This window comes from Chroicocephalus ridibundus, chromosome 11, assembly GCF_963924245.1.
Source record: "Chroicocephalus ridibundus chromosome 11, bChrRid1.1, whole genome shotgun sequence".
NCBI lineage: Eukaryota > Metazoa > Chordata > Aves > Charadriiformes > Laridae > Chroicocephalus > Chroicocephalus ridibundus.
Genome location: NC_086294.1, coordinates 565,333 through 590,033, shown reverse-complemented (window position 1 = coordinate 590,033; position 24,701 = coordinate 565,333). Strand labels below are relative to the sequence as shown.

At 43.9% G+C, this 24,701-nt stretch overlaps 1 protein-coding gene across 15 annotated transcripts in view; it reads left to right on the top strand.

The window, feature by feature from the left end:
* ANKHD1 (ankyrin repeat and KH domain containing 1) overlaps positions 1-24,701 on the top strand; it is a 123,078-nt gene that overhangs the window by 85,418 nt on the left and 12,959 nt on the right. For 14 of the 15 annotated variants that reach the window (XM_063349203.1, XM_063349207.1, XM_063349208.1 and 11 more), the window contains 16 exons: positions 2,602-2,747; positions 2,893-3,004; positions 6,491-6,636; positions 8,155-8,297; positions 9,071-9,284; positions 10,483-10,658; positions 11,300-11,462; positions 12,631-12,726; positions 13,023-13,139; positions 13,729-13,903; positions 14,248-14,701; positions 15,144-15,221; positions 17,413-17,559; positions 19,054-19,164; positions 20,637-20,786; positions 21,094-22,709. In XM_063349203.1, the coding sequence (XP_063205273.1) occupies positions 2,602-2,747; positions 2,893-3,004; positions 6,491-6,636; positions 8,155-8,297; positions 9,071-9,284; positions 10,483-10,658; positions 11,300-11,462; positions 12,631-12,726; positions 13,023-13,139; positions 13,729-13,903; positions 14,248-14,701; positions 15,144-15,221; positions 17,413-17,559; positions 19,054-19,164; positions 20,637-20,786; positions 21,094-22,709 (4,044 nt within the window). Of the gene's footprint in view, positions 1-2,601; positions 2,748-2,892; positions 3,005-6,490; positions 6,637-8,154; positions 8,298-9,070; positions 9,285-9,772; positions 9,964-10,482; positions 10,659-11,299; positions 11,463-12,630; positions 12,727-13,022; positions 13,140-13,728; positions 13,904-14,247; positions 14,702-15,143; positions 15,222-17,412; positions 17,560-19,053; positions 19,165-20,636; positions 20,787-21,093; positions 22,710-24,701 lie in introns of those variants that run through there. The other variant, XM_063349215.1, reaches the window with a different exon arrangement.

The following is a 24,701-nucleotide window of genomic DNA, read 5'->3' as shown; positions in this document are numbered from 1 at the left end:
AACTGATGCACATCCCCCTGGGTGGGGTTCGCAGGAGCAGTAACTGTCCCAGCTCCTGTGATTGAGGTCGGAAATACAGAGATGGACTTGGGGAAATATGAGTTAACTCCGATTTCATCTTTGAGTTAAAGGTCATCTTTGAGTTAAAAACCTGTATGTTGTTGTGTAACTTCAGCTGAGCCACAGAAGCCCCGTGAAGCTGGAGGCAGAAGTTCTCAAACATGCTTTGCTCCACGGAGCACAAATTATGTTGATGCTCCATTGGGCCAGCTTGCCAGCCACGCCAGGGAAATAGAAAATTACACTTAAAATCCCACAATTCTGTAAACTCTGTAGTTATTGAGGGAATGATTAATCAGTGGATGTTGTAGGACTATTTGTTGTTAGATTTTTATTTTAAACAAGAATCTGGAGTATCAGTACAGGGTTTATCTGCATTTTTGCTGCCTTTGGTGTTCCTTCTCGTGTTTGACATCGTTGTTACCGTGCGCATGAAGTGCTTAGTGCAGACTTATATGTTTCAAGCACGTGATGAAACTCTAAAGTATACCAGAAACGCCTGGATGTTTTCAGTCATGGTTGTGAAACGTAGAGAACTTGTGGAACCTGTAACAGTACCACTGGATATATTGCATTAAGGACCCTCCAGCTGGCTGAAGCAGAGTCCCGCTGCCACCCCTGCTTTGTAAGCACAGCACAAGTACGTGCTTTTAGATATATCTATGGTTGCAAGAGTTGAAAGCGTTGAGCCAGTGTCTTTCATGAGGAACCAGTTTGATTTAATATAAGCCCTGAAGGGGGCGATTTTGGTGTCTTGTGTGTTGGAAAGAATAATCTTAAGAAATGCAGTTAGTACCTTGCACTTCAGTGTACTGAGCAAGAAAACAAATGTATTGCGTTAATTAATGCTAATCTGCTTCTACAAGTGGTAATCCATAGTAAGCAGATGAAGTGTGGGGGCTTTTATATTTAAAGCTTTTCATACAGACCCGGTTTGCTCGTGAAGGTTGTAACATGAAGCGATTTTATCTGAATTCAGATATAATATGTTGTTGCTTAAGCGTGGCAGCTGGTTTTTGCCTATGCGCCAAGGAGGATGCTTTACTTTAAAAAAAAAAAAAAAAAACAAAAACAATTGAAAACTGTCACTTCCCAAAACTTCGGTGAACTCCCCTATGTTTCCAGAACCCGACTGAGCGACCCATCTAAACTCACTCCAGTCTGTGTTTCCTTTGTCACACATATGCAGTCCTGTAGGCTGAATTAGTGGTGTTAGTGGACACGTTGAGGATTTTTCTAAGACTTTTCCCTCTGCACCATTTTCCTGTGAGTAATTGCTGGTATGTAACTTGTCGATGGAATCAGGAAGGTCGAGCTGGGAAAGGTTCGCAAAAATTTCTCTTTAAGTCGTACGCAGGTTTGAGTTCATCCTTCGTCTTCCCTTACCGCTTGAAATACTTGGACAAAGGCAAGATGCTGCTGCGTATTTCTTACCTGCAGTTGTTAGTGTTTTCCATCAGCTGCTTGTTCCGGGAATACTACAAAATACCATGTGTTTTAGAATGATTCAAGCTAACCGGATATTCCATCTAATGAGGCTGCACAGTGCAGAAATTTGGCAATCCGGCAGTGACAATACTTGTCAAATCCAGCTGCTACCTTAGCATGGCTTACTGGAGTTACAGCGCGCTCGGATCTTGTGCATCGGTTTGTTAGACCTTCCAGCCACGTAATCCCACCTGAGCCTTGGATTTGTGTGGGCTCCCCTCGGACTCTCCTTTGGTTACAAACGCAGGCAGAGGATATTTCTCTGCTTGTTCAGGTAAAGCTTCATTTAAAACTAGTTGAATAAAATCTGATGCTCAATTATAAATTTTTCTTTCTTTTTTTTTTTTTTTTTAAAAAGAAGATAAAGTTGCATTCCTTGTGTCCCTGAGCTGCACTAGATCTTCAGGATGAAATCTTTTACAGGCTGTGGATCAATCAGAATAAATTTTAGGGAGCACACAGTTTTCATATTTCTTATTTTTTATATATATTTCTGACTGCACCCCCCTCCCCCCCCGTCATCTTCTCGTCACCATTCCCGTGTTGTTTTAACTCTGAGACGTGATGAACGGTGTAAATTGCCGTCAGTCATCTTGCTTTGAAAACCTTCTCTGGAGACTAGATGTGCACTAACCTTTACGTGAAAAACATCTGAATTGCGGAATGAGGCTGTATTTCTGACCATTAGGTTTGTGTTTTAGTGATAAATCATTTGCCTGCTTAGACTGAGCATATGATTGAACTCTAACAGTGAAGGTTACAATTTGAAAAAGGTGACTAATAACCTTCATAATTCATACTCACTATACATACAGACTAATTGATAAAGTTATTTTCTAACTTTACACAGTTTGGAGGTGATACTTACACTGCTTAGCTGCCGGGAAGCTTCTCTGCGCAAGACACTAACACGTTTGTTTTTAGGAACACTTAATGTGTTTCCCCCCCATTACTGTTTTGATATCAGACATTGCAGTTTTACAGGACTAAATATTTTTCATATAAAATGTGGCGTTCCTAGGAGCGGATTAATAACACGGTGTTACTTTTCAGCTGTGAATAGCAGAGTGCCCAGTGGCGCCACCAGCTCCTCGCACACTACGGAATCCCCTACGCCCGAGCCTTGCTCCCAGGCGTCGAGCAACGTGCCCTCGCAGTCGGTGCTCCCTATGTATCCTTCAGTTGACATCGATGCACATGTGAGTAATCACAGTTGGCTTTGCGTGGATTTGCTGAAAGGAAAAAAGTTTAATCTAGTGCTGACTTAAGAATGTTGAAGTTATCTTGAAGTATTTTTTAATTTCGGAATATCTGCTTTTTTTTTTTTTCTTCCCAACCACGAAGACTGAAAGTAATCATGACACTGCTCTGACCCTCGCGTGTGCAGGAGGTCATGAAGAACTAGTATCTGTACTGATAGCACGTGGTGCCAATATTGAACACAGAGACAAGAAGGGTAAGCTAAAACAGTTCTTGGTCAAACTGTTTTACTACAACTTGAAACAGTGAATTTCAAATTGGGATTTGGGATGTTTGTTTCAGAAAGTTACCAAAGCTTGCAAAAATGTAGAATTGCATTTATGTACTTCATGTAGAAATACTGTCTGTAAAAAGCCAGTGTTATTGCATGCCTTTCTATCTGTATTTTTGAAAGGAAGTGCATCTGAGTGGTTTATTGGGCAGATTTGCAAAATGTGAAGCACTTTTGTCCTTATGATTCACCCTCTGCAAAAGATCATAAGCTTCGAATCACGGAATTGCCCAGGTTGGAAGGGACCTTTCAGGTCATTGAGTCCAACCATCAACCCAACTCTGACAAAAAACCATCACTAAACCGTATCTCTAAGGACCACGTCTGCCCAACTTTTAAATCCCTCCAGGGGTGGTGCCTCCACCACTGCCCTGGGCAGCCTGTTCCAATGCTTAATGTGAAGAAATTTTTCCTAATATCCATCTTAAACCTCCCCTGGTGCAACTTGAAGCTGTTTCCTCTTGTCCCATCGCCTGTTCTTTGGGAGAAGAGACTGACCCCGCCTGGCCACCCCCTCCTTTCAGGGAGCTGTAGAGAGCGAGAAGGTCTCCCCTCAGCCTCCTTCTCTCCAGGCTGAACACCCCCAGCTCCCTCAGCCGCTCCTCACCAGACTTGTGCTCCAGACCCCTCACCAGCTCCGTTGCCCTTCTCTGGACACGCTCCAGCATCTCAGTGTCTTTCCTGTGGTGAGGGGCCCAAAACTGGACACAGTATTTGAGATGGGGCCTCACCAGTGCCCAGTACAGGGGGACGGTCACTGCTCCAGTCCTGCTGGCCACGCTATTCCTGACACAGGCCGGTTTTTCCAGAGTTTCTCTAGGAGGATGCAGTGGGAAACCATATCAAAGGCCTTACTAAAGTCCAGGTAAACAACACACACAGCCTTTCGCTCATCTGCCAAGCGGGTCGCTTTGTCATAGAAGGAGATCAGGTTTGTCAAGCAGGACCTGCCTTTCATGAACCCATGCTGACTGGGCCTGATCATGTGGTTGTCCTTCATGTGCCCCATAATGGCACTTAAGATGATCTGTTCCATGACCTTCCCAGGCACTGAGGTCAGACTGACAGGTCTGGAGTTCCCCAGATCATCCTTCTGGCCTTTCTTGTGGATGGGCATCACATTTGCTAGCCTCCAGTCAACTGGGACCTTCCCAGTTAGCCAGAACTGCTGGTAAATGATGAAAAGTGGCTCGGTGAGCACTTCCACCAGCTCCCTCAGTACCCTCGGGTGGATTCCATCTGGCCCCATAGACTTGTGTACGTCCAGGTGTTGGAGCAGGTCCCTCACCATCTCCCTTTGGATTACGGGGGCTTCATCCTGCTCCCTGCCCCTGTCTACTCGCTCAGGGGGCTGGGTACTGAGGGAACAACCGACTTTACTACTAAAGACTGAGGCAAAGAAGGCATTAAGTACCTCAGCCTTCTCCTCATCCTTTGTCACCATGTTACCGCCTTCATGTGATAAAGGATGGAGATTCTCACGAGTCCTCCTTTTGTTACTAATATATTTATAGAAACTCTTTTTATTCTTCTTAACATACAAAGCCAGGTTAAGTTCTGGTTGGGCTTTGGCCCTTCTGATTTTCTCCCTACATAGCCTTACAACCCTTACAACATCTTTGTAGCCTTCCTGAGTGGCCTGCCCCTTCTTCCAAAGGCCATAAACTCTCCTTTTTTTTTTTCCCTGAGTTGTACCCATATCTCTCTGTTCAGGCAGGCCGGTCTTTTCCCCCGATGGCTTGTTTTTTGGCGTACGGGGACAGCCTGCTCCTGTGCCTTTAAGATTTGAAAAACATCCAGCCTTCCTGGACACCTTTGCCCTTCAGGACTGCCTCCCAAGGGTCTCTGTCAAGCAGGCTCTTGAAAAGACCAAAGTCTGCCCTCCAGAAGTCCATGGTGACAGTTCTGCTGACCCCCCTCCTACCTTCTCTGAGAATTGAAAACTCTTATCATTTCATGGTCACTGTGCCCCAAACGGCCTCCAATTGACATAGCCCCCACAAGTCCTTCTCTATTTACAAACAGCAGGTCCAGCAGGGCTCCTTCCCTAGTCGGCTCCCTCGCCAGCTGTGTCAGGAAGTTCTCCCCAACACATTCCAGGAACTTCATAGGCTGTTCCCTCTCAGCCGTATTGTGCTCCCGGCTGCTATCTGGTAGGTTGAAGTCTCCCACCAGGACAAGGGCCAGTGATCTTGAGATTTCTCCCAGCTGCTTGTAGAATACTTCATCTACCTCTACATCCTGGTTGCGTGGTCTGTAACAGACTCCCACCATGGTATCAGCCTTGTTGGCCCTCCCCCGATTTTTACCCATAAACACTCAACCCTATTGTCACCACCATTGAGCTCTTGACAATCATAACACTCCCTAACATAGCGCCACCCCACCTCCTCTCCTTCCTCGCGTGTCCCTTCTGAAGAGTTTGTAGCCATCTAATGCAGTGCTCCAGTTGTGCGAGTCATCCCACCATGTTTCTGTGATGGCGACTATATCATAGCTGTCCTGCTGCACAGTGGCTTCCAGCTCCTCCTGTTTGTTGCCCATGCTGCATGCATTAGTGTAGAAGCACTTCAGCTGGACTACTGGTCCTGCCACCTTTTTGCTGGAAGAGACCTTAACTTCTACCCGACCATTCCCAGGCGCAGCCGTAGTTTCCAACCCATGAATGACCTTCGTGTCTCTGCTGCTGGTTTCATCCCCTTCCAGCTTCAAATCTAGTTTAAAGTCCATTTGATGAGCCCTGCCAACTCCTGGGCAAAGATCCTTTTCCCCCTTTGAGACACACGTGCTCCATCTGTCTCCAGCAGACCTGGTGTCATGTTAATCATCCCGTGATAAAAAACCCTAGATACTAGATAGAGCATCTAATGGGGGTACATACCAAATCTTGGCTGACAAAGCCAATGGGGAGGAGTTGTCAGGTTCTGCATCATATTGTTCCCAATAGCAAAAATCAAACCAAAAATCAAATCTTTTAGAGCTGAGAGGACAAAACCGCTGTGCCTTTCTCCTTGGAACTCACCGTGACCAGTGGTCATGAACAGCATGCGCAGTGCAGATGTGTTCACTAGTTGGAGCTTTATGGAATAGGAATTATGTGGAAAGCCATGACTTCTCTGAAGAGACGGGTTGCTTGGAACTGAATACAAACTGACCAGTGCAAGTACTGTTTAGATTTCGAGAAAGAGCCTTTAATTATATTTGGCTGGAATCAGAGCCTAGATGTGTCAGGGTCAGAAGGGGGCTAGGAAAGGGTCTGAGATTGTGGCCTATACCAAGAAGCCCCCAGTCTGAGGAAGTCATGCCTGATCAGTAGAAGTCATTGTGAATTAACTCTTTTGTGAATTTCTACTCCTTAATAATACTTTTGAGGTTCTCGAGGTTGCTTCTAACGTCATCTCTTGTTACTAGGTTTTACGCCTTTGATTCTGGCTGCAACTGCCGGACATGTTGGCGTAGTGGAAATTCTACTAGACAAAGGTGGGGATATAGAAGCACAGTCTGAGCGCACAAAGGATACTCCGCTTTCGTTGGCGTGCTCCGGTGGGCGTCAAGAGGTACAGACATATTTGTCCTCAATGGGTTTGAATTGGCTTTTGTAGATAGTTTTTTGACGGTGTTTTTTCTTGTTGATGGTATAATAAATCATCCTTTTCGTGGAAAGCTTTTAACCTGTGTAAGTGTAGGTAATTTATGTCTTTTTCCTTTTCAAAGAGGGAATGGAATTTATTATTTTCTCCATTGATTATCCCAGTTCTGTTAGCTAATGGTTGTTGTAACTTGTGGCTATTCTTCTGTTGATGTGTCCTTGCAAGATGAGTACTTTTGTGAGGGAGGTAGGGATGTTTAATGGATAATTTTATTCACTGAACACTTCTCTTATGCGTCTTCCCCACTCTCAAAACTAAAACAGCTGGTGCAGGCGCAAAAAGAAAGAAACTGGAATCCTGTGTTGTCAGTACACGGTTTTAGTGGTAATGTGCAGGGCTGGTAAGTGCAGATGCGATGCAGGGCACCTGCTAGTCCTCTAGTTCTGTTCTAGTCTTTCCAGGATGTTTCAGTTTTCACTCAGCTTTCTCTCGCCCCCAAATAAAATTTGATAAATCCTTCCTACTTTAGTCAGGGGCCTACTAGCTTAGAAGATGGCATGGAGATGGCAAAGGGCTCTGTGCCAGATACGGGAGTGGTAAGTTTTGGAACTTATAAGGATTAAAACAGTTGGCCAAAATTGGAAAATTTCCACTTTGACATTTGAATTGCAGATCTTTAACAGTAAAAGTGCTGCTCACAAATAAAAGGAGAGATCAGTGTGGCCTGTGATGGTGTTACTTACTGAACTACTTAAGTCTTTTGTTCCTCCTCTTCACTTTTTGTCCTTATGCCAGAATCTGCCTCTTATGTTTCTGGCTTAGCAACTTGAGGCAGCCTTTTTTCTGGCTTATTTGAAAATCACCTAGCCTATGTTAGTAGTAAAATGAGGCCCACTGTAGTACGTCACCAGAAATGTTTTAATTTTCCCCCCTTTTATTTCTCTTAAGCAGCTGCTGATAAAGGAGAGTAGTACTTTGTCATGCTTCTTCCATTAACATCAGTTGGTCTGATTTTTTTTTTTTTACTGTTTGTTTTGTTGGAAAGACTATATAATACAGATGGTCAAACTTGGCTCAACTGTCATTTGAATTAAGGTTGTGGGAGTTTCTGAAAGAGACTCTCGAACAGTGTGAGACGTTATGGGTGTGGGATAGATCCCTTGTTTGCAAATTTAAGATTCACAAAAAGAGCTTCACTTTAAAGCCTTGCATTTTTGTTTAGGTAAAATAATCTCTCTGGAAGACAAGTGCTGCGCTGCTGCAGCCCGTGCGTGTTAGCTGATGTGTTCATCACTTGCTAAGTCTGTACAGCGCATATGTAAAAGTAAAGCAAAAGGGGATAGAGGTTTTCCCGTAGGATCTTACCTGTTGACAATGGAAACTGATAACATACTGGAAGGATTGAGCATGCGATAACATTCTTTCGCTTCCTGGATAATAGCAAAGGCCACAGTATGTCTTCTGATGTGCACACTGTCTTTCCAGGTTGTCGATTTGCTGTTGGCCCGGGGAGCAAATAAGGAACATAGGAATGTGTCTGATTATACGCCATTAAGCCTCGCTGCATCTGGTGGCTATGTTAATATCATCAAGATTCTTCTCAATGCTGGGGCAGAAATTAATTCAAGGTAACGTACTACACAGACCAGATTAACTGCAGCGTAGCAGGGATACTCCGTTCTACGTGCTGAGGCATAGGTTGGAATCTCTGGTGCTTTCAGACATCCTTGCAGCCTTCCCACACGGATATCATGTTTTGTGCTCATGTTGTCTTAGTGCTTTTAAATTGCATTTAACTATTACAAACTTCATCTCCCTTATACCTAAATTTTAAGGGATTGTTATGTTTTGCAAACCTGTTCCCTCCCTTTCTCTCTTCCACCATTCTGGGATCTAGAAGTCAAACTATTTCCAGTAGCACCGGGTAAAGAAACCAGCCAGAGCACTCAGGGCAGCTTTACGCGGTTGTTTAAAGATGGCACGAGGTAAAGGTGTCTCTTTCGGTACAAGGAACAAATTTACACAGCTGTGTCTCTTAAGCCTCGTCTTTTATCACTAGAGAAAGTTAAAACTGCAGCTGTGCTAGAAGCATGTTTTTTCTGAATGAATCAGATGCAGCCGTGATTTTTAGCCTTCATACTTCTTCAGCCATCTGAATATCTAAGAGCTGAAATGTATTTTCCTTGTTTATAAATTGCAATTGTCTATTGCATGTAGTTACTCTGACGGTTTCTCCTAATCGATTAAAAAATGCTAGTATTTTAGGTCAGTGTCTATATTTGTATGTGTTATATGTCCCTTCCCGGCTTACAACAAAACATTTTGTTCCTCTTAGATACGCTTAAATTTCCCAGAGCATTCCTCTGGTTCTGGGAACTGCAGTTTGTTTCTTTCCCTTTAGGACCGGCAGTAAGCTGGGTATTTCTCCTCTGATGCTGGCTGCTATGAATGGCCATGTACCTGCTGTGAAACTGTTGCTTGACATGGGTTCTGATATTAATGCCCAAATTGAGACCAACCGGAATACGGCCCTCACCCTGGCCTGTTTCCAGGGCCGAGCGGAGGTGGTCAGTCTGCTTTTGGACAGGAAGGCCAATGTCGAGCACAGGGCAAAGGTAAGGGTGTGAATCGCCTTTCCTTGGGAGTTACTTCTAACGGGTGGTTTCGCTGAGTCATCAAGTGTCTTCAGATTTTCCTGTTACTTGGAGACTCTCTGGGTTCAGAGCACTTAATAAATGTTCTGAAATAAGTTTGTTTTTTATTAAAATAAAAAAACAAAACATCAATGATAATAAATTTTTTGCATTAGGTCCTGACTGGTCCTTCTGAGTTACTAATGAGACTCGGATTGACTCTTGTTCTGCCGTACTGAGAAACTTTTCAGGTTTAAGCTTGACGTGATACTCACTAACAGAACAGATATACGTATTCTTACGTATGAATTAAGTCTAGGCAGGCAGAGAATAGCGTTTACGGTGATTCTCAGAACAGATTTCTTGTCTGCAACAGTAGTAGTACGATCAAACTTTGTAAAGCTTTTACGTTGCTGTAAAACCCATGGCTTCAGTACTATGACTTTCTGTGCCTCTGAAATGCTCCACAGGTCCCATCCTTTGGTACTCTGGGACAGCTTTGTGTCTCCTGCCATAAAGCAAGCTTAAAGCTTGTGTAGACAGCCAGACTGATTTCCCCAGCACAAAGGAATTTTTGGTAACTCCTAAGGCTGCTGAAATAATTGCTGTGTCTGTCTACCCCGCCTGCTTCTGGAATGACTGTGGCTGGAGAAAAGGGGATATGGATAAAAGCCAGCTCTCAAATGGTCAGTCGGGCATGTTAGCAGCTGGTATAAGTTTATTTAACAGTTTAGCCTGGCAACTAAGTTGGGCCAGATCAGTCTCAGCGCTAAGGGAGGCTAGAGAAAAGCTATAAAGACAGTTTCATTTTTCATTTCTATAAAGAGTATTTTCATGGAAACACTTGCGTCTTCATTTGGATCCGTTCTAATCTCTGTTTTAGAGATCCTGTTGTAAACTTTGGTTTTGCTGTTGAGACAGGTATCTGGTGGTACTTAGTCAACAGTTTGTCTGGGTTTATATAAATCAAAGCCCAAGAGTATTTGGGTTTTGGTTTTGTTTTGTTTGGTTTGTTGGTTTGTGGGGTTTTTTTGAGAAAGAGACTGCTTGAAGTTAGGGTCCTAAACTAAATATAAGCAGCTAAATAACAAATCTGATCTCCCTATGTAGAACTCGTTTATGTCTCATCTGAAGTATATTGTACAAATTTCACACCGAGTAACTCATTCTCTTTGCACAGACTGGTCTCACGCCTCTGATGGAAGCTGCTTCAGGAGGGTATGCAGAGGTTGGAAGGGTTCTCCTTGATAAAGGAGCAGATGTTAATGCTCCACCTGTGCCTTCCTCAAGAGATACAGCTTTAACAATTGCAGCAGATAAGGGTCACTACAAGTTCTGTGAGCTCCTGATTAATCGGTAAAGCATTTCTTCTCGTTAGCGGCGTGTTTGTTCTGTAGCTGTAGTCCTCTGTGGCAAGGGTGCCCTTGTTTACATTGCATCGTGCATCTGAGAGCAAGGGGAATGGGGCGCTTTGGAAGTAGGACGTTATATCCGTTCCCTGCTCCCCAGGGTTATCCTGGAGTATCCTGCTGCTCCAGTGTCAATTAAGCTAAGCAGGCAGCTGGGACCAGAGGTAAGCAAAGAGTGTCTGGCTTGGGACATGAGCATTTCCCCACTGTCACTCGGGGGGGCAAAGCCTGGAAGTAGCTCTTGAGCTCTTCAGGCATAACCCTGTGCACTGCTAAAATCTCATGGGGCTGCTTTGTGCTGCGGGTAATGAGAATTTAAAGGACCGGTGGTTGCTCGTCGCATAGCTGCGGTGCAGTAGGCTACGCTAGGTGGGGGGTTTTTTCTGTAAGGGAGGTTTAAATAATCCCTGTGTCACTACATTGCAACTTACACATCAGATTTCAGGGACAGAATTTCTCCGTGTAGCCACTAGATTTCAGTAATTAAAGTTATATATTCAATTGTACTCTGATCTTTTGTGATCTCACTTCCTGACTTCCACCTTTACTTGTCCCTTGCTTCACTCGATTGCACTTGTGCTTTTCCAGAGGAGCGCATATTGATGTTCGTAACAAGAAAGGAAACACACCTCTGTGGCTGGCAGCTAACGGTGGTCACTACGACGTGGTTCAGTTGCTTGTGCAAGCGGGAGCAGATGTGGATGCTGCAGATAATCGGAAAATTACACCTCTCATGTCAGCATTTCGCAAGGTAGGAGACAAACTTAATTTTACGTTTCAGTGCTAAATGTTTTCAAAACACAGTTTCTAATTTGGTCTTAAATCTGCATGATTGCTTTTGGAAGAATCAAATATAACACAGCAAAATGACCATTTTGATAAAATGCATGCTTTAATCATAATCTGTGTACTTCACACAGATGTCATTTTTGAGAGGTGAAAAACTTGGTTGCATAAACCACGTTAACTTTATTATTTTCAGTTATGCACTGTTCAGAAACTTTCACTGCTTGAGATTTCACCGTCTCGAGATTACTGTAATCCCCTCTAAATTTCTGCAGATGATACTGCTTGTGTCAGTCCTGCTTTTTGAGATGAACAAAATGCCGGTCTGTAATAAGCTGCCCCGATTCCTTTGTGCTTCTCTTCTTCCGCTCTTAATTTGTTGTTGAGTGGGACACTTTGTGGTTGGCTTTTTTTGTCATCGCCTTTTCTTCTTGGCAGGAAGAATGTTGCTTTGTGACGGTCTCATCAGTGATGTTGTTGTATGCAAGTAGCATAGCTATGGCAGAGGAATCACTGGAGCTGCTTTGCCTTTAACAAAATATCAAATAAGCGTACAGCTTTTTTGACAAAGAGCAATACTGAGCATGCCGCTGCTGCCCCTCCCTGGCTTTCAAATAACTTCCGAGACAACAGTTGGACGCTTTCTGTGTGGTTGCACAGTGTACCTTGTCAGTGAGTGGATCCAGCAGCAGAGGAATGCGTTTGCCAGGATAATACTCGGGTGGCTCAGTGCCCGCATCAGACGTACCTCGTAATTGAACAATTGAAGTTAGCTCCGTGGTGAGAGGCGGGAGAGCGGGCTGGGGTGACAGATGGGGCTAAAGAGGGTCCTCTTGGCTGTAACTAAAAACACTAACAGCTGCCTCTGCCCTTGGGCCTGGTTTGGTCCTGGTATTTTAAAATAAAAAATTACTTGTGGGAGAGCTTGTCTTTGCCACCATGACGTGGAACAGCAGACAAGCTGTCAACACTGAGTAAACAGTAACTGCCTTTCTTCTCCGACAGCAGGCTACCAGAAATGTCCTTGCTCATTTTTAGCCTTTTGCATTGGACTGAGAGATATCAAATTTGTATTTTGATGGCAAACGTTGGTAATTGTATACAAGAGATTAGAATTTTCTTTGCTGTTCTAGGGGCATGTGAAAGTAGTTCAGTTCCTGGTGAAGGAAGTTAACCAGTTTCCTTCGGACATTGAATGCATGCGATACATAGCAACGATAACTGACAAGGTGAGTTTCACTTTGGGGGGAAAAAACCCTGCCCCTTATTTTCAGCGAAAATATGCACGAGAAATTATTAAGTATTCAAAAACTGAATGTACGTGTTTGCTCATGTATGTTTGATTTCGGGGTTTGTGCAAGTCTCCTTTTCTATACAGAACTTAAATCGGTGTTTGGAGTCCAACTCTGTGGAAATAGTTTGTATGTTTGTGAATACAGGGAAGCTGATCTCACGTTGTTAGAGCAGGTCTCACGCCTCAATTTTAGTTTATTGCGGAGGTAGTAAGACAAGTTTTGTATTCCAGGACTTGTTGAAAAAGTGTCACCAGTGTGTGGAGACGATTGTGAAAGCTAAAGACCAGCAGGCTGCAGAAGCAAATAAGAATGCAACTATATTGCTGAAGGAGCTAGACCTGGAAAAAGTGAGTAGAGAATTGTTGTGTAGTGTAACGGTTTGAACTGTGTGTTAATCTACAGGCTGTGTTTTCTCTTGGTGCTTCTTGGGCAGTAGGTAGTTCCTCGTGCTGTGACCGTATGTGCTTTCCTTCCTCTAATACACAAAAAGTGAAGCACATACTGAGGGGGGCAAATTCCGACTGGCTTCTGCTTCAGCCACTCCATTGTCCTTTGTAGGACGGCTTGGACGTGGCAATGGTTACCTTAGGTAGTAGCTCTCTTTACTTTAATGAGGTTATGAAATGTTTTTTGAGAAAGGACTGAGATGACGAGAGATTTTGCTGGTTTTCCATTAAAGTTATATTTTTTTATAACATCCTTGTTTTGGTTGTTACTTTGTTGTCATTCCTCAAAAGTTTTGGGACCAACTAGTCCTGTTGTTCCCTAGGGTCTGCCCAGTTTCTGCATAATGATTCAGTACGTGACAAAATCTTTCTAGTTCATCATTCTCCCTCCTTTCTCCCTCCCCCCAGAATTTCTAGGGAAGATCTGAATTATAAGTATAGTTTGATTTGTGTGAAAATGTTTCAATGTGGATCCTTTTCTCCTACATAGTCAAGAGAGGAGAGCAGAAAACAAGCTCTTGCAGCTAAAAGGGAGAAAAGAAAGGAAAAGAGAAAGAAGAAAAAAGAAGAACAAAAAAGAAAACAAGAAGAAGATGAAGAAAACAAGCCTAAAGAAACTCTGGAACTGCAAGAAGATGATGATGAAGAAGAAAATGATGATGAAGGTAAAGAACAAGCGTTTCTATGAACGATGCAGTTGTGGGGGTGCCTTTTTTAACCATCTAGGTAAGGAAATCTGTTTGTACTGTGATACTGATGCATAGCTTCTGCCCTGGTTCTTCCCCGTGCACTCAGAATTCCTGGCAGAACTCCTTTGCTCAGTGCTTTTTTTTTTTCCCGCCCCCTTCTTTGCTCCCAAAAGTCTTTCACTCTTGGAGGATTTACAGCTGAATGCAGTGCAAATAGGCTGACGGCTCAGCGAGGAGAATAACTTCATAGTGTCTTCAGTCGGGGCACCGCTTTCTATATTCGGTGGGTTTTGATCGTATATCAACTGTTTTTCTTTCAGTGGAGCAAGAAGTTCCGATAGAGCCTCCTAGTGCAACTACTACAACCACAATTGGAATTTCTGCAACTTCAACTACTTTCACAAATGCCTTTGGGAAGAAGAGAGCTAATGTGGTGACTACCCCCAGCACAAATAGAAAAAATAAAAAAAATAAAACGAAAGAGACTCCTCAGAATATGCAGATAATTTTGCCAGATCAGCATATATCTCTAGCGCAGCAAAAAGCAGATAAAAATAAAATAAATGGAGAGCCAAGAGGTGGTGGTGCAAGTGGGAATAGTGATTCAGATAACTTGGACAGCACAGATTGCAATAGCGAAAGTAGCAGTGGAGGTAAAAGCCAAGAGCTGAACTTCACCATGGATACAAATTCCTCTGAGCGGCGCTATGCCTCGTTGCTTATCCCCTCTCAGGAAGAAAAAACGAGCACCTCGGCTTCAAAACCACCAACTAGGTGAGACTGCCGTGTTGCGGCCCTCTTGTTTCACAGGGTTTTACCTATGCCAACGTAAATTTTCTGTAGCTTAAGCTGGTACGTTCCCAAAGTCTTGAGAGACTGGAGTTTGCTTTATTTGCGTAGCTATTAAATTATATTGCAAAGTTTGTTGAACGCAACCTCTTTAAAATGGTAAAGATGAGATTATTTTTGGGGGGCGTTTGCTGGCTAGTTTTTAATACTGCTGTAGCAAAACAGACTGGTTTTTTCTCCGCTCTATTTAAGCGTTCATCTTGCATTGTCAACTTCGTTAGCATGGATTTTAAAGTGAATACGCTGGGAATTTAAAAGGAAGTGCCAGCTTTACTTATAATCTATTTACAGAAGTGGTTTCATTACCTTTTGATTGTTTTGTGGTTTCATCATTAACTTATTTGAATTGCAATCTCTTTGTTTTAAGGAGGGAAGAAGTTGATGACTCTGACCATTTCACCTGCCAGGTTGATGGGCAGTTTGATTTAACTTTGTCGAGCCAGAGGTGAGAGTCAAAAGAACTGGGTGAATGTACGGGGGCCATGTGAATGGTTTGGAAGATCGTTGAGTTGCCACGGAATGAGCTTTTGTAATTACAAACTTTTGTAATGCCAGTTTCTGAATAGGTCATTGGTCTGAATCAAAAAGCTTAGATCCCATCCAAATCTGTAATTTTTGCTTCTTTTTACATGTAAGTAGTATGAGTTTGGTCCTCCATGGTTTTCTTTTCTTTTTTTTTTTTTTTTTTTTCTTTTCCCACATTAAGGGAGGAGAGAGGGTACGGGTATTGATCGACAGGACACCTGGCTGACTGATAACCCAGCTTCAATAAGAAGGCAGACATTATGGGATCAAAAAGGGCAGGAAGCGAGAGGGCTGTTGCCGGCCTGATTGAGGCACTTGTCTGGGACTAGGGAGAGAGTCGGGATTTCTTTTTTTTTTTTTTTTTCTTTCTTTCCCCAGGTTAAATTTAGGTGCAGAACGAGTGGCTTTGTCAGCCCTTATGGTTGGGGGTGTGTGTTTTGGATTACCACTAGTAATGTTAGAAATCGGATTTTGTCTTAAATTCTGTGTCATGAACATAAATTGTTTCTCTCTTGGACCTTTTATCCAAGGTCTCCTACAAAAGACTTGGAATCCTGTGCAGTGCACTACAGCAGGACTAACTAGACGCATCCTTCTGACTCCTTGTTAAAGCGGTGCTCCTGTTAGGCAAAGTACACCTAAGAAACAAGACGGTTTATCAATATCAAAAGGGGGATAGTATATTTTATTAACTTCTGCAGGTGCTCTTTGGCTCTTGCACCAGGCGGACTTTGTCAGGAAATCATTTCTAAATTTGCTCTCTCTGAATTCCTCTTCTCTTTAGTCATAGGCGTGCTGATGGCAAGGTTTAAGGTTGAAACCTAAACTCAGACTTTGTAACAATGCTTTTCTGAAAACACATCTAGACGTTTTCAGACAAAGCAGAAAAAAGCTTTTAAAGTCTACTCTGGAATCAGTATTTCACAACGGACTTTGTTCTTTTCTTTAATAAGCATTTTCTTGTTCTCTTTGCCTCAATCTTAGAGTTATATGAGGACAATAAAGTTCTCCGTAGAACTCACAAATGCCTTGGGCAGGTGTATTATCAGGGAGCTAGAACTTAGGTAAAGAGAGAAAATGCTGCTGTTTTAAAAGGCATATTGTCTAAATGTTGATTTTCATATAATCGGTATGCTTGGGTTACTCAAATGTGGAGAGATTTCTGAAGTTCCTATAAAGTGTAATATAAACGAACAGTTTGCCTGCAAGAAGACACAATGAACATAAAATGCCCTAAAGAATGGGGAATACGATGGGTGAGTGAGAACGTGCATGTAGTAAAGAGGAGGAGTGATCGCTAGCAGGGTAGCTGAAGCACGAGGTCCTCCGTACGTTTCCCAGCTAGGTACTTCCATACGACTAGTTTTTCAGTGACTTCTGAAGACTGCTGCCTGTGTTTCAGTGCTGCAGAGGAACTTGTGAGCTCCCAGCGCTGCTTTTTCTTTCGTCTCCACGTAGGTCAGTTAGCGGAACTGGAGACTGCCTGTTCTCTTTCGTTCTGTTTTTCTCTCTTACCCAGTCTTTGCCTGGTTTGTATCACTAGGCCATTGCTACAGCTGTATTAGTGCAGGTAATGATATTTGGGCACCTGCTTCCACATTGATGTCACTGGGACTTAAATACATCAATATGCTCAAATATTTCTGCTTCTGTTACCCGTTCATAAAATGTGGGGTAAGGGGTAGAAGCACTTCCCGGGGAATCTGTAACAATAAGAGCTGAAAAACAGACGTTTTCAGGTACTTAGTAGGGGGAAGACATTGTTACCAAAGTACCTCCCCTCAAAAAGCATTTGAAAAGGAGAGCACAGTATAGACAGGGAATCGGGATGTGCCTGAGGGCTATGTACTGCCTGTTATAACCTGTTCTAATCGCATGTCCTTAGTGCTTCTGGTGTCACTTCCTTCAGTTCAACACTCTGCTTTTTGGAGGAAGGGTATAGGTTGTGGACAAAAAGGTATAAAAACTTCCGATGAAGTCACCCAGCTGTTGTTCCAGGTAGAAAATAAGAATGAAAACGGTTCATGCTAGTAGTTTTAAGCTGCAGAAATGTATACTGTAATGCTGGCGTTTCATTCTGTAATTTGTAATGGGCACGTTTTTGTTCCTAGACTTGACAGTGAAGGTCATTCAAATTCTTTGTCAAGTACTTACAAGCCTGTTTCCCTGCCTCTGACCTCTCCAAACGTAAAGCTGAATCTGACTAGTCCAAAAAGAGGCCAGAAAAGAGAAGAAGGCTGGAAAGAAGTGGTTAGAAGGTAAAGACTTTAATTCTGTGTTTAAAAACTGTCTGTGAGCTTTTTAGCTTGTAAATTATTCTCAAATATAGAATGTCTGGCAAGCTTATTTAATTACTTAGCTGTATAATGAATTTGTAAAAAAAAAAAAAAAATCTACCGTCCCACACACTTACTCTTGCATTTCTGTGAAAACAAATCGCAGTCCTAATTTGTAGTGCCTCCTCCTAACTTGACATCAATATGGCATGAACATTTCATTTGGCACAAGGGTTTTATTTACCTGGGACTTCAGTGGAGTAAAGGATGGGGGGATAAGGTAAAAGGGGGAGGGGGCAGATGGCAGTGCAAAGCCCCTACAGCAGATGATCGCTTGCACACGAACTGAAGGCAGGATGGATGTGAGGAGAGGAGAGGTGGGTGATCGCTTCAAGGCTAAATTTCCTTTTGCTTTGGGCAGTGACCTTGATCGCTGATTCCATGGAAAAAAGCCAGCGCTAGAGGTGCAATTAAATTTAACGATTTTCTGTAAAGCAAACTTTCCCTTTGAAAATATACTGGTTTATATTATATGGCCATTAACATCCCATATCTTTTCCATAACCTCAAGTCTACTACTTGTAACAAGAAATGATCATCTGGCTTTCTTTTTTTTTTTTTTCTTCCTTTTTTATCAAAAAGGAATACACATGAACATACAAGTGTCAGACGCTTTGGCTGCGCTTATGATGCCCTCCTGCTTTTGTGTTCTGCAATAGTAGTGACCAAATGCTCATTTTAGAGAATGTTAGGCTATGTGCAAAGAACGTAATTGTATGGAGGATTTAACACATTCAGATTAGTGGAAGCCACAGACTGTTCTTAATAAAGGTTAAAAAGGCAGTTTGATCTGAAAATTTCAGCATTTTGAACCTGTGGAGATTTGGTTCAGCCTCTGGCTTTTGTTGGGTTTGCAAATGGGGTTCTCCACTGTGACATGGCCTTGCTAAATGTACGGTTGCAGACTGCCCACCGCTTGGTGAGTTACGCAGGCATGAAACCATGAAACCGGCAGCTGACTCTGCCAGGGCTGCACACAGACCCCACCACGGGCCCTGGAGCTGCTCTCTCGCTCCTCCTGGGTCTCTTGAGTCTTGTAGGCTCAACTCAACCGCTTGGTTGGGTATTGCCTGCTCTTCTGCTGGAGATGGTAGGGTTCTAGAGACGGCATCCAAAACCTGACCTTTCCTCATCCCCGAGGAATCACGTCTTGTGTCATAAAGAATGCATCCATACAGTGTTCTGCGCTGGTGTTTGCTACGCCCTGAGCAGTCGAAGCATGTGTCCTGCCAAAGAGCTTTTTGGCGACCTTAGATGTATATGCAAAATGCCCGGGAGCTGCATGCCTTCCTCTCATAAAGTCTCTCGTGGTCTCAACAAGAATTCTTCTCCCCTCTCCCTGTGATTAACCCCTGGCTGGAAGGGATGAGTATCAAAGCAGTGCCCAATGAAAAACATCCCTTCTGCACTTGACAGGCAAGTAGGCAGAGTTTTGAAAGACCCTCCCCCTACCAACAATCTGCAGCCAACACCGATTGAGCAATTCCAGCTGCAGAGAGGAGGACGCTGCTGTTCCGGAGCAAAAAGGTACTGCTTTGGGTGCTTCTCAAGGTAAAAAACATCAAGCTTGGCGGGTGGGGAGGGAAGCAGCAGTGGGTGATGAGTGGGCATGGACCTGGGCACTGAGGTGACCTCTCCTGGAGAAGGAATGTCTCCGTGGGTGGTGGTGTGGGGTTCCTAGTGGACTGAGGTAGAAACAGACCAAGGTATGGTTGGGAGCCCTGTGCCTAATGTGGGCTTATCTTGAAAGTTAGGAAGAAAGTCCAAAGCATGAAACAGCACTGGGAGGAGATATGGGTGTGTGTTCTGAGGAGCTGGTTTCTGGGGACAGGGAGGGTTGTAGCATGCTCTCCTGGCAAAAAAGGGGGAAAGAAAAAACACCTTGGCATGATGAAGGGATACTGTAGAACATTCCCCTGTATTTGGATGTGTTTAAAATAAAATGGGTTTCCTTTAAGTCCTATTAAGTGAGAAACAATTTCTTGAGGATCCAAGTTACTTAAGAGTTTCCAAGAGCGGAATAGCTAGGTGAAGCTGGCAGCCTCTTCAGGGGGCGGTGGTGATCCGTACAGCGTTCAGAGATGCCTGCACTGTGAGCACAGTGGTTTCGGAAACCACTTTGAACACCCTCTGATTGTTCAGTGTTGAACTATTGCACATCGCTGGCAAGCTTGAAAGTGGTGTACGGGCTCCAGAGGTCCAGCCTTTAAAGTCTAGGAACAGTGGTGGCGCAGAGAGACCTTGGCTGGGGTCTGGATGCAATCATAGCTCGTGTTCAAAGAGTTCTCAGTACTGTGTGCCTGCACCGACCCACTGATACCATGTGAACTAGGAAAATCCTAAACTGACTTAATTTGCTAAACACATGGGTGACAGTGTTGTGGCCTGACAGTGAGCCTGCTTGTGAAAATCTGTGCTGCCTTCACGGTGGCTTCCAGCGGCTCCTTAAAGCACAGAACGGCACAGTTTAACCATCTGCCATCCACCGTGGTGTAGTGCCACCAATTAGATCTCAAGGTCTGAGAAAGGGCTGTGAATGTAAGTGGTGTTCCAGAGCGGATCACTGAGAAGACGTTGGAAAACCATCTTCTCCTTGCTATAAACCCTTGCTGTAGACGATAGGTCATGGGCTTTTATACTTGAAGCAGCGCTATTGATGTAAATTTAGGTTGATAAGCTAAGGGTTTGTCTCGCTTTGAAGGTAAGATAAGATAAAATCCAAAAGTGTTTCTGAAGCAGTGTGAGGCACGTACGTCTGTGTTACAACAGTGGTGAATAAATGCTTCTGGAGAATCCTCCTCAGGTGCTGAGGATGACAGGTAATTTTGAGTGGAGAAGTTTTGGAGAGGCTCCGATGGGTGAAGAAAATATCAGCAGAAAACCACTTGCTGCCCTGAAACTTAGGAATATTGCTTCAGCCACCGATCAGACAGCAAGGGATTTTTGTATGCCTGTAAAGTTTGAATACATTTCATGGTTTTGTGATCTTTGTGATATAGGTCAAAGAAGTTGTCTGTCCCAGCTTCTGTTGTATCTAGAATAATGGGAAGAGGTGGGTGCAACATCACAGCAATCCAGGATGTCACTGGTGCCCACATTGACGTTGATAAGCAAAAAGATAAGAATGGAGAGAGAATGATCACTATAAGGTACAGTATCTAGAAATTAAAGTCTTGGGTTAGTCCACAATGTCATTTATTAAGAAGTTTGTTTGCTTTTTAAGACGGGACATGTTTAGCATCTTGTTACTAGAATGGAACATAAATTACTGCTGCCAAGATAGGCTGAAGCTCTACTTCTTCAAAGACAGTCCTTAAGATATGCAAAAGTCAGGAAATAAATAATTGGAGTAAATACGCAATAGACTTGCAGATCAGTATAAAATTGAGGCTACGGAATGTTGCACAAAGTTGGGTTTCCTTTCGCAAAAGATAAATATGTTTGTATTTAATCTAGGGGTGGTACCGAGTCAACGCGATACGCAGTGCAACTCATCAATGCCCTTATTCAAGATCCTGCCAAGGAACTGGAAGACTTGATTCCTAAAACTCATATAAGAACACCTACTTCGAGCACCAAATCAATCCATTCAAACTTCTCATCTGGAGTCAGCACTGCGACTGCTTCAAACAAGAACTCCTTTCCTCTCGGAGCACCGCCCCTAGTCACATCGCAGTCATCAACACTATCTACTTTCCAGCCTACTAACAAATTAAACAAGAATGTCCCAGCGAATGTCCGCTCGTCTTTTCCGGTGTCTCTTCCTCTAGCTTATTCTCACCCTCATTTTGCCTTGCTGGCTGCCCAAACTATGCAACAGATCCGGCACCCTCGCTTACCTATGGCCCAATTTGGAGGAACTTTTTCACCTTCACCGAACACTTGGGGACCATTCCCAGTGAGACCAGTTAACCCTGGCAGCACAAACAGCTCTCCAAAGCATAATAGTTCGAGTCGTGTAGGTAGTCAGAATGGAAATATTTTACAGACGGAGTCTCCTGGATTAGCTACTTCTACTTGTCCCATTACTGTCTCTTCTGTAGCTGCTTCCACCCAACCGCTGTGTGCAACCACCAGTCGGACTCCCTCTTCGGTCAGAAAGCAGCTGTTCGCCTGCGTTCCCAAGACGAGTGCTGCAGCAACGGCAATCTCAACTGTGACGAGCACCTGTAGCACTCTGCCTTCAGCTTCCTCTGCCCCCCACAACAACGGGCAAGTGCCCACAGCGTTTCTGCCATCTAATGCTCCACAAACACAGCATTCCGCACTTAAAGCGGACTCCTTCTCAGCTGTCTCAGCACCCAAAGAGAAGGTGTCAACAGCAGACCAGCCCGCTGCAAGCGCAGGCGCGCCATCTTCGGTTGCAAGTAGTTGCAGTATGACGGCTAGCAGCAACTCGGGAGTCACCGAAACTCGCCCGTCAAGCAGCCCTGCACCGCTAAATAATGTCCAAGATGAAGTACTGCCATCCAGGATGTCAGAGATCAATCCTTCCATGTCAATGCCTTTTTCATCCAGCTCAGAAACTGCTCCTTTAAGCTTAGCATCACCCAGGTCGGTTGTTGCAGATAATCAGGACAACAGTAACTTACCTCAAGTAGCTGTACCAGCACCTCGAGTCACTCACAGGATGCAGTCCAGAGGTTCTTTCTATTCAGTGGTACCAAATGCAAACCTCCATCAAGATCCTCAGTCCATTTTTGTTACGAATCAAGTTCCTTTAACACCTTCCCAAGGTCCACCTGCTGCAGTGCAGCTTTCGTCAGCCATGAACGTTATGAACGGTTCTCAGATGCACATTAACCCAGCAAGCAAATCATTGCCTCCTACCTTTGGGCCAGCAACGCTCTTCAATCACTTTAGTAGTCTTTTTGATAGCAACCAGGTGCCAGCTAACCAAGGATGGGGAGACTGTCCACTCTCTACCCGAGCAGCCGCTGACCCATCTTTCACTGTTCAGTCTACCTTTCTGAATAACTCTGTGCTAGGACACGTGGAAAACGTGCATCCTGACAATTCCAAGGCTCCTGGTTTCAGGCCACCTTCCCAACGGGTTTCGACTAGTCCTGTAGGTAAGTCATTAAGATCATGCACTGGATAGAATTCTGTCTCCAACCATTACACTTTGGATCATCTCAAACTGACTGAGACATAGTTTACAAATGTCAGTTAGAGAATACGAATGTAATGAGGATATCCTGTTTTTTCCAAGTGCTCTTTAAAATGTTGATGATGATTTTTTTCCACTTTTCTTCAGCTTTTCTAGGATGTTAGGTGTTGGGAGCGTTACAGACATTGCATTGCTTGTCCTCTGTAAGACACAGGAATGTTGTTTCCACCTGTTTGTAGAGTTCAGGGCGGCCTCGGTTTTAGCATTTGGGTTGGAATAGAACATAGGGTTGGATGATACCGAACCTGAAACAGCGGGGCCAGGACTCTTGTCAGGTTCCACTGCAGGAGTGACTGCATGCAGTTGTTCAGTTTTTTATCTGAGACTCCAGCTTGACTCAGTTAAGGGGTAAACTCTCTGCTTTTTGTCTCTTGATACGGCTCTGGGATTTTAATAAGCTTATGTTGTGCTTTGGGAAATCGGTGTGCTGCTGCATGGTGTGTTTTATTAGGAAGTTACTGTCCCTCTGCTGTTAAGTATAGCAGTTCAGGGATATCGGCATGTACTTGAAAAGGCTTCGGAACGCTCACAGTGAGCTCCCTGCCCTTGCTGTGCTCTGCCTAAAGGGTTATTATCATCTTAGTGTTCAAACTATGTTGCAGGCAACTGGCTGCACCAGTTTGTCTGGAAGAGATCTAGTCTGTGCCACCCTGTTCTCCCCTTCAGTCTTGCCATAATGGCTTTATGGTGCCTTGAAGCTGGGTAGCTAGAGAGCCCTGCTTTGGAGTTGTCGTTATCCCCAGAGTGTATGTTGGATATTTGGGCAAACGCTTCAGGACTTGAATGCTGGATTGGGAAAAGTCAAGTAGTCTAGTCAAGTCAAGAAAAGTCAAGTCTAAAAGTCAAGACTTTTAGACTAAAGGAGAAGGGGGCGTTCAGAAGATGTGGTGGTGAGGAAAGAAGATTTTCAGCATTCCCATTCCTCTCGGTTGATTTACAGATGTGCAGGACTTCTGAACACCGAAACGCTTCTCCGACTAGCTTTAACCACAAAACTGGGATGTTTGCTATGACTGTAGTTTTCTTACTAGTTTAATTTGGGCTGCAAAGCTCTGCGAAGCGAGTGACTACCTAGAGCTCCTGTGCCACGTCTAGTGCACAGTAAGTAGAACCAGAATGTAACTAAGGCTGTGGAAGGTAAAGTACCTGGACCTTGTTCGTCAGATAGGCTGCTAATAAAAGAATTGCCAGACCCTCCTCAGCAGACCCCAGAAGCGCTTGATGTTGGCTCAGCTTTTTCTCTGTACTGCTCTAAACTGGGAGTTGGCTGTTGCTGGAATAAGCCCTGGGGAAGGAAGCTTATGGCAAATGGGGTCTGCTGATTTTTCTGATGATCGCATCCTGCGTTATACAAGGACGGCTGACCGGGACTTCCCATAGCAGAAAAAAATTTTGCTGTTCCTTTATGCTAAGGTCATCTGTTTGTCATTGGGAAAGATTTCTTGGTCCTTTATATATCCTTAAATGACTGTAAGTATTTAAAAAGTAGTGTAAATCTGTTTCTTCCCTGTGTTAGGAAGGTTAGATAAATACCCAAGGAGAGCTCGTGCAGGTGACTTTGGGGAGATGAGCGTGAAGTTCTTCTCGACTGGAGCACAAAAACATTTGGATAGGACACGTTTTTTTTTGAGCTGGAATTTGATTAGGATATTGCAGAATGAAGAAAAACTGCAAATAGGTAGATGTGCCACTAAAATTCTGCCTGGCAGGAGGTGACTGGTTAGTCAGGTCCTTAGTTGATTCATCTGATGGCATTAATACTGTTTTTGATCGCCTTGGTTTCAGAATCTAAATTGTCTGTCACACAGGAGGAGGGGGTTTTAGGGGGAGTCTGGGGAGAAGGGATTGTTTGGAAGACGTGATAGCGAGGAAAGGAGCAGGGACGGTAGGTTGA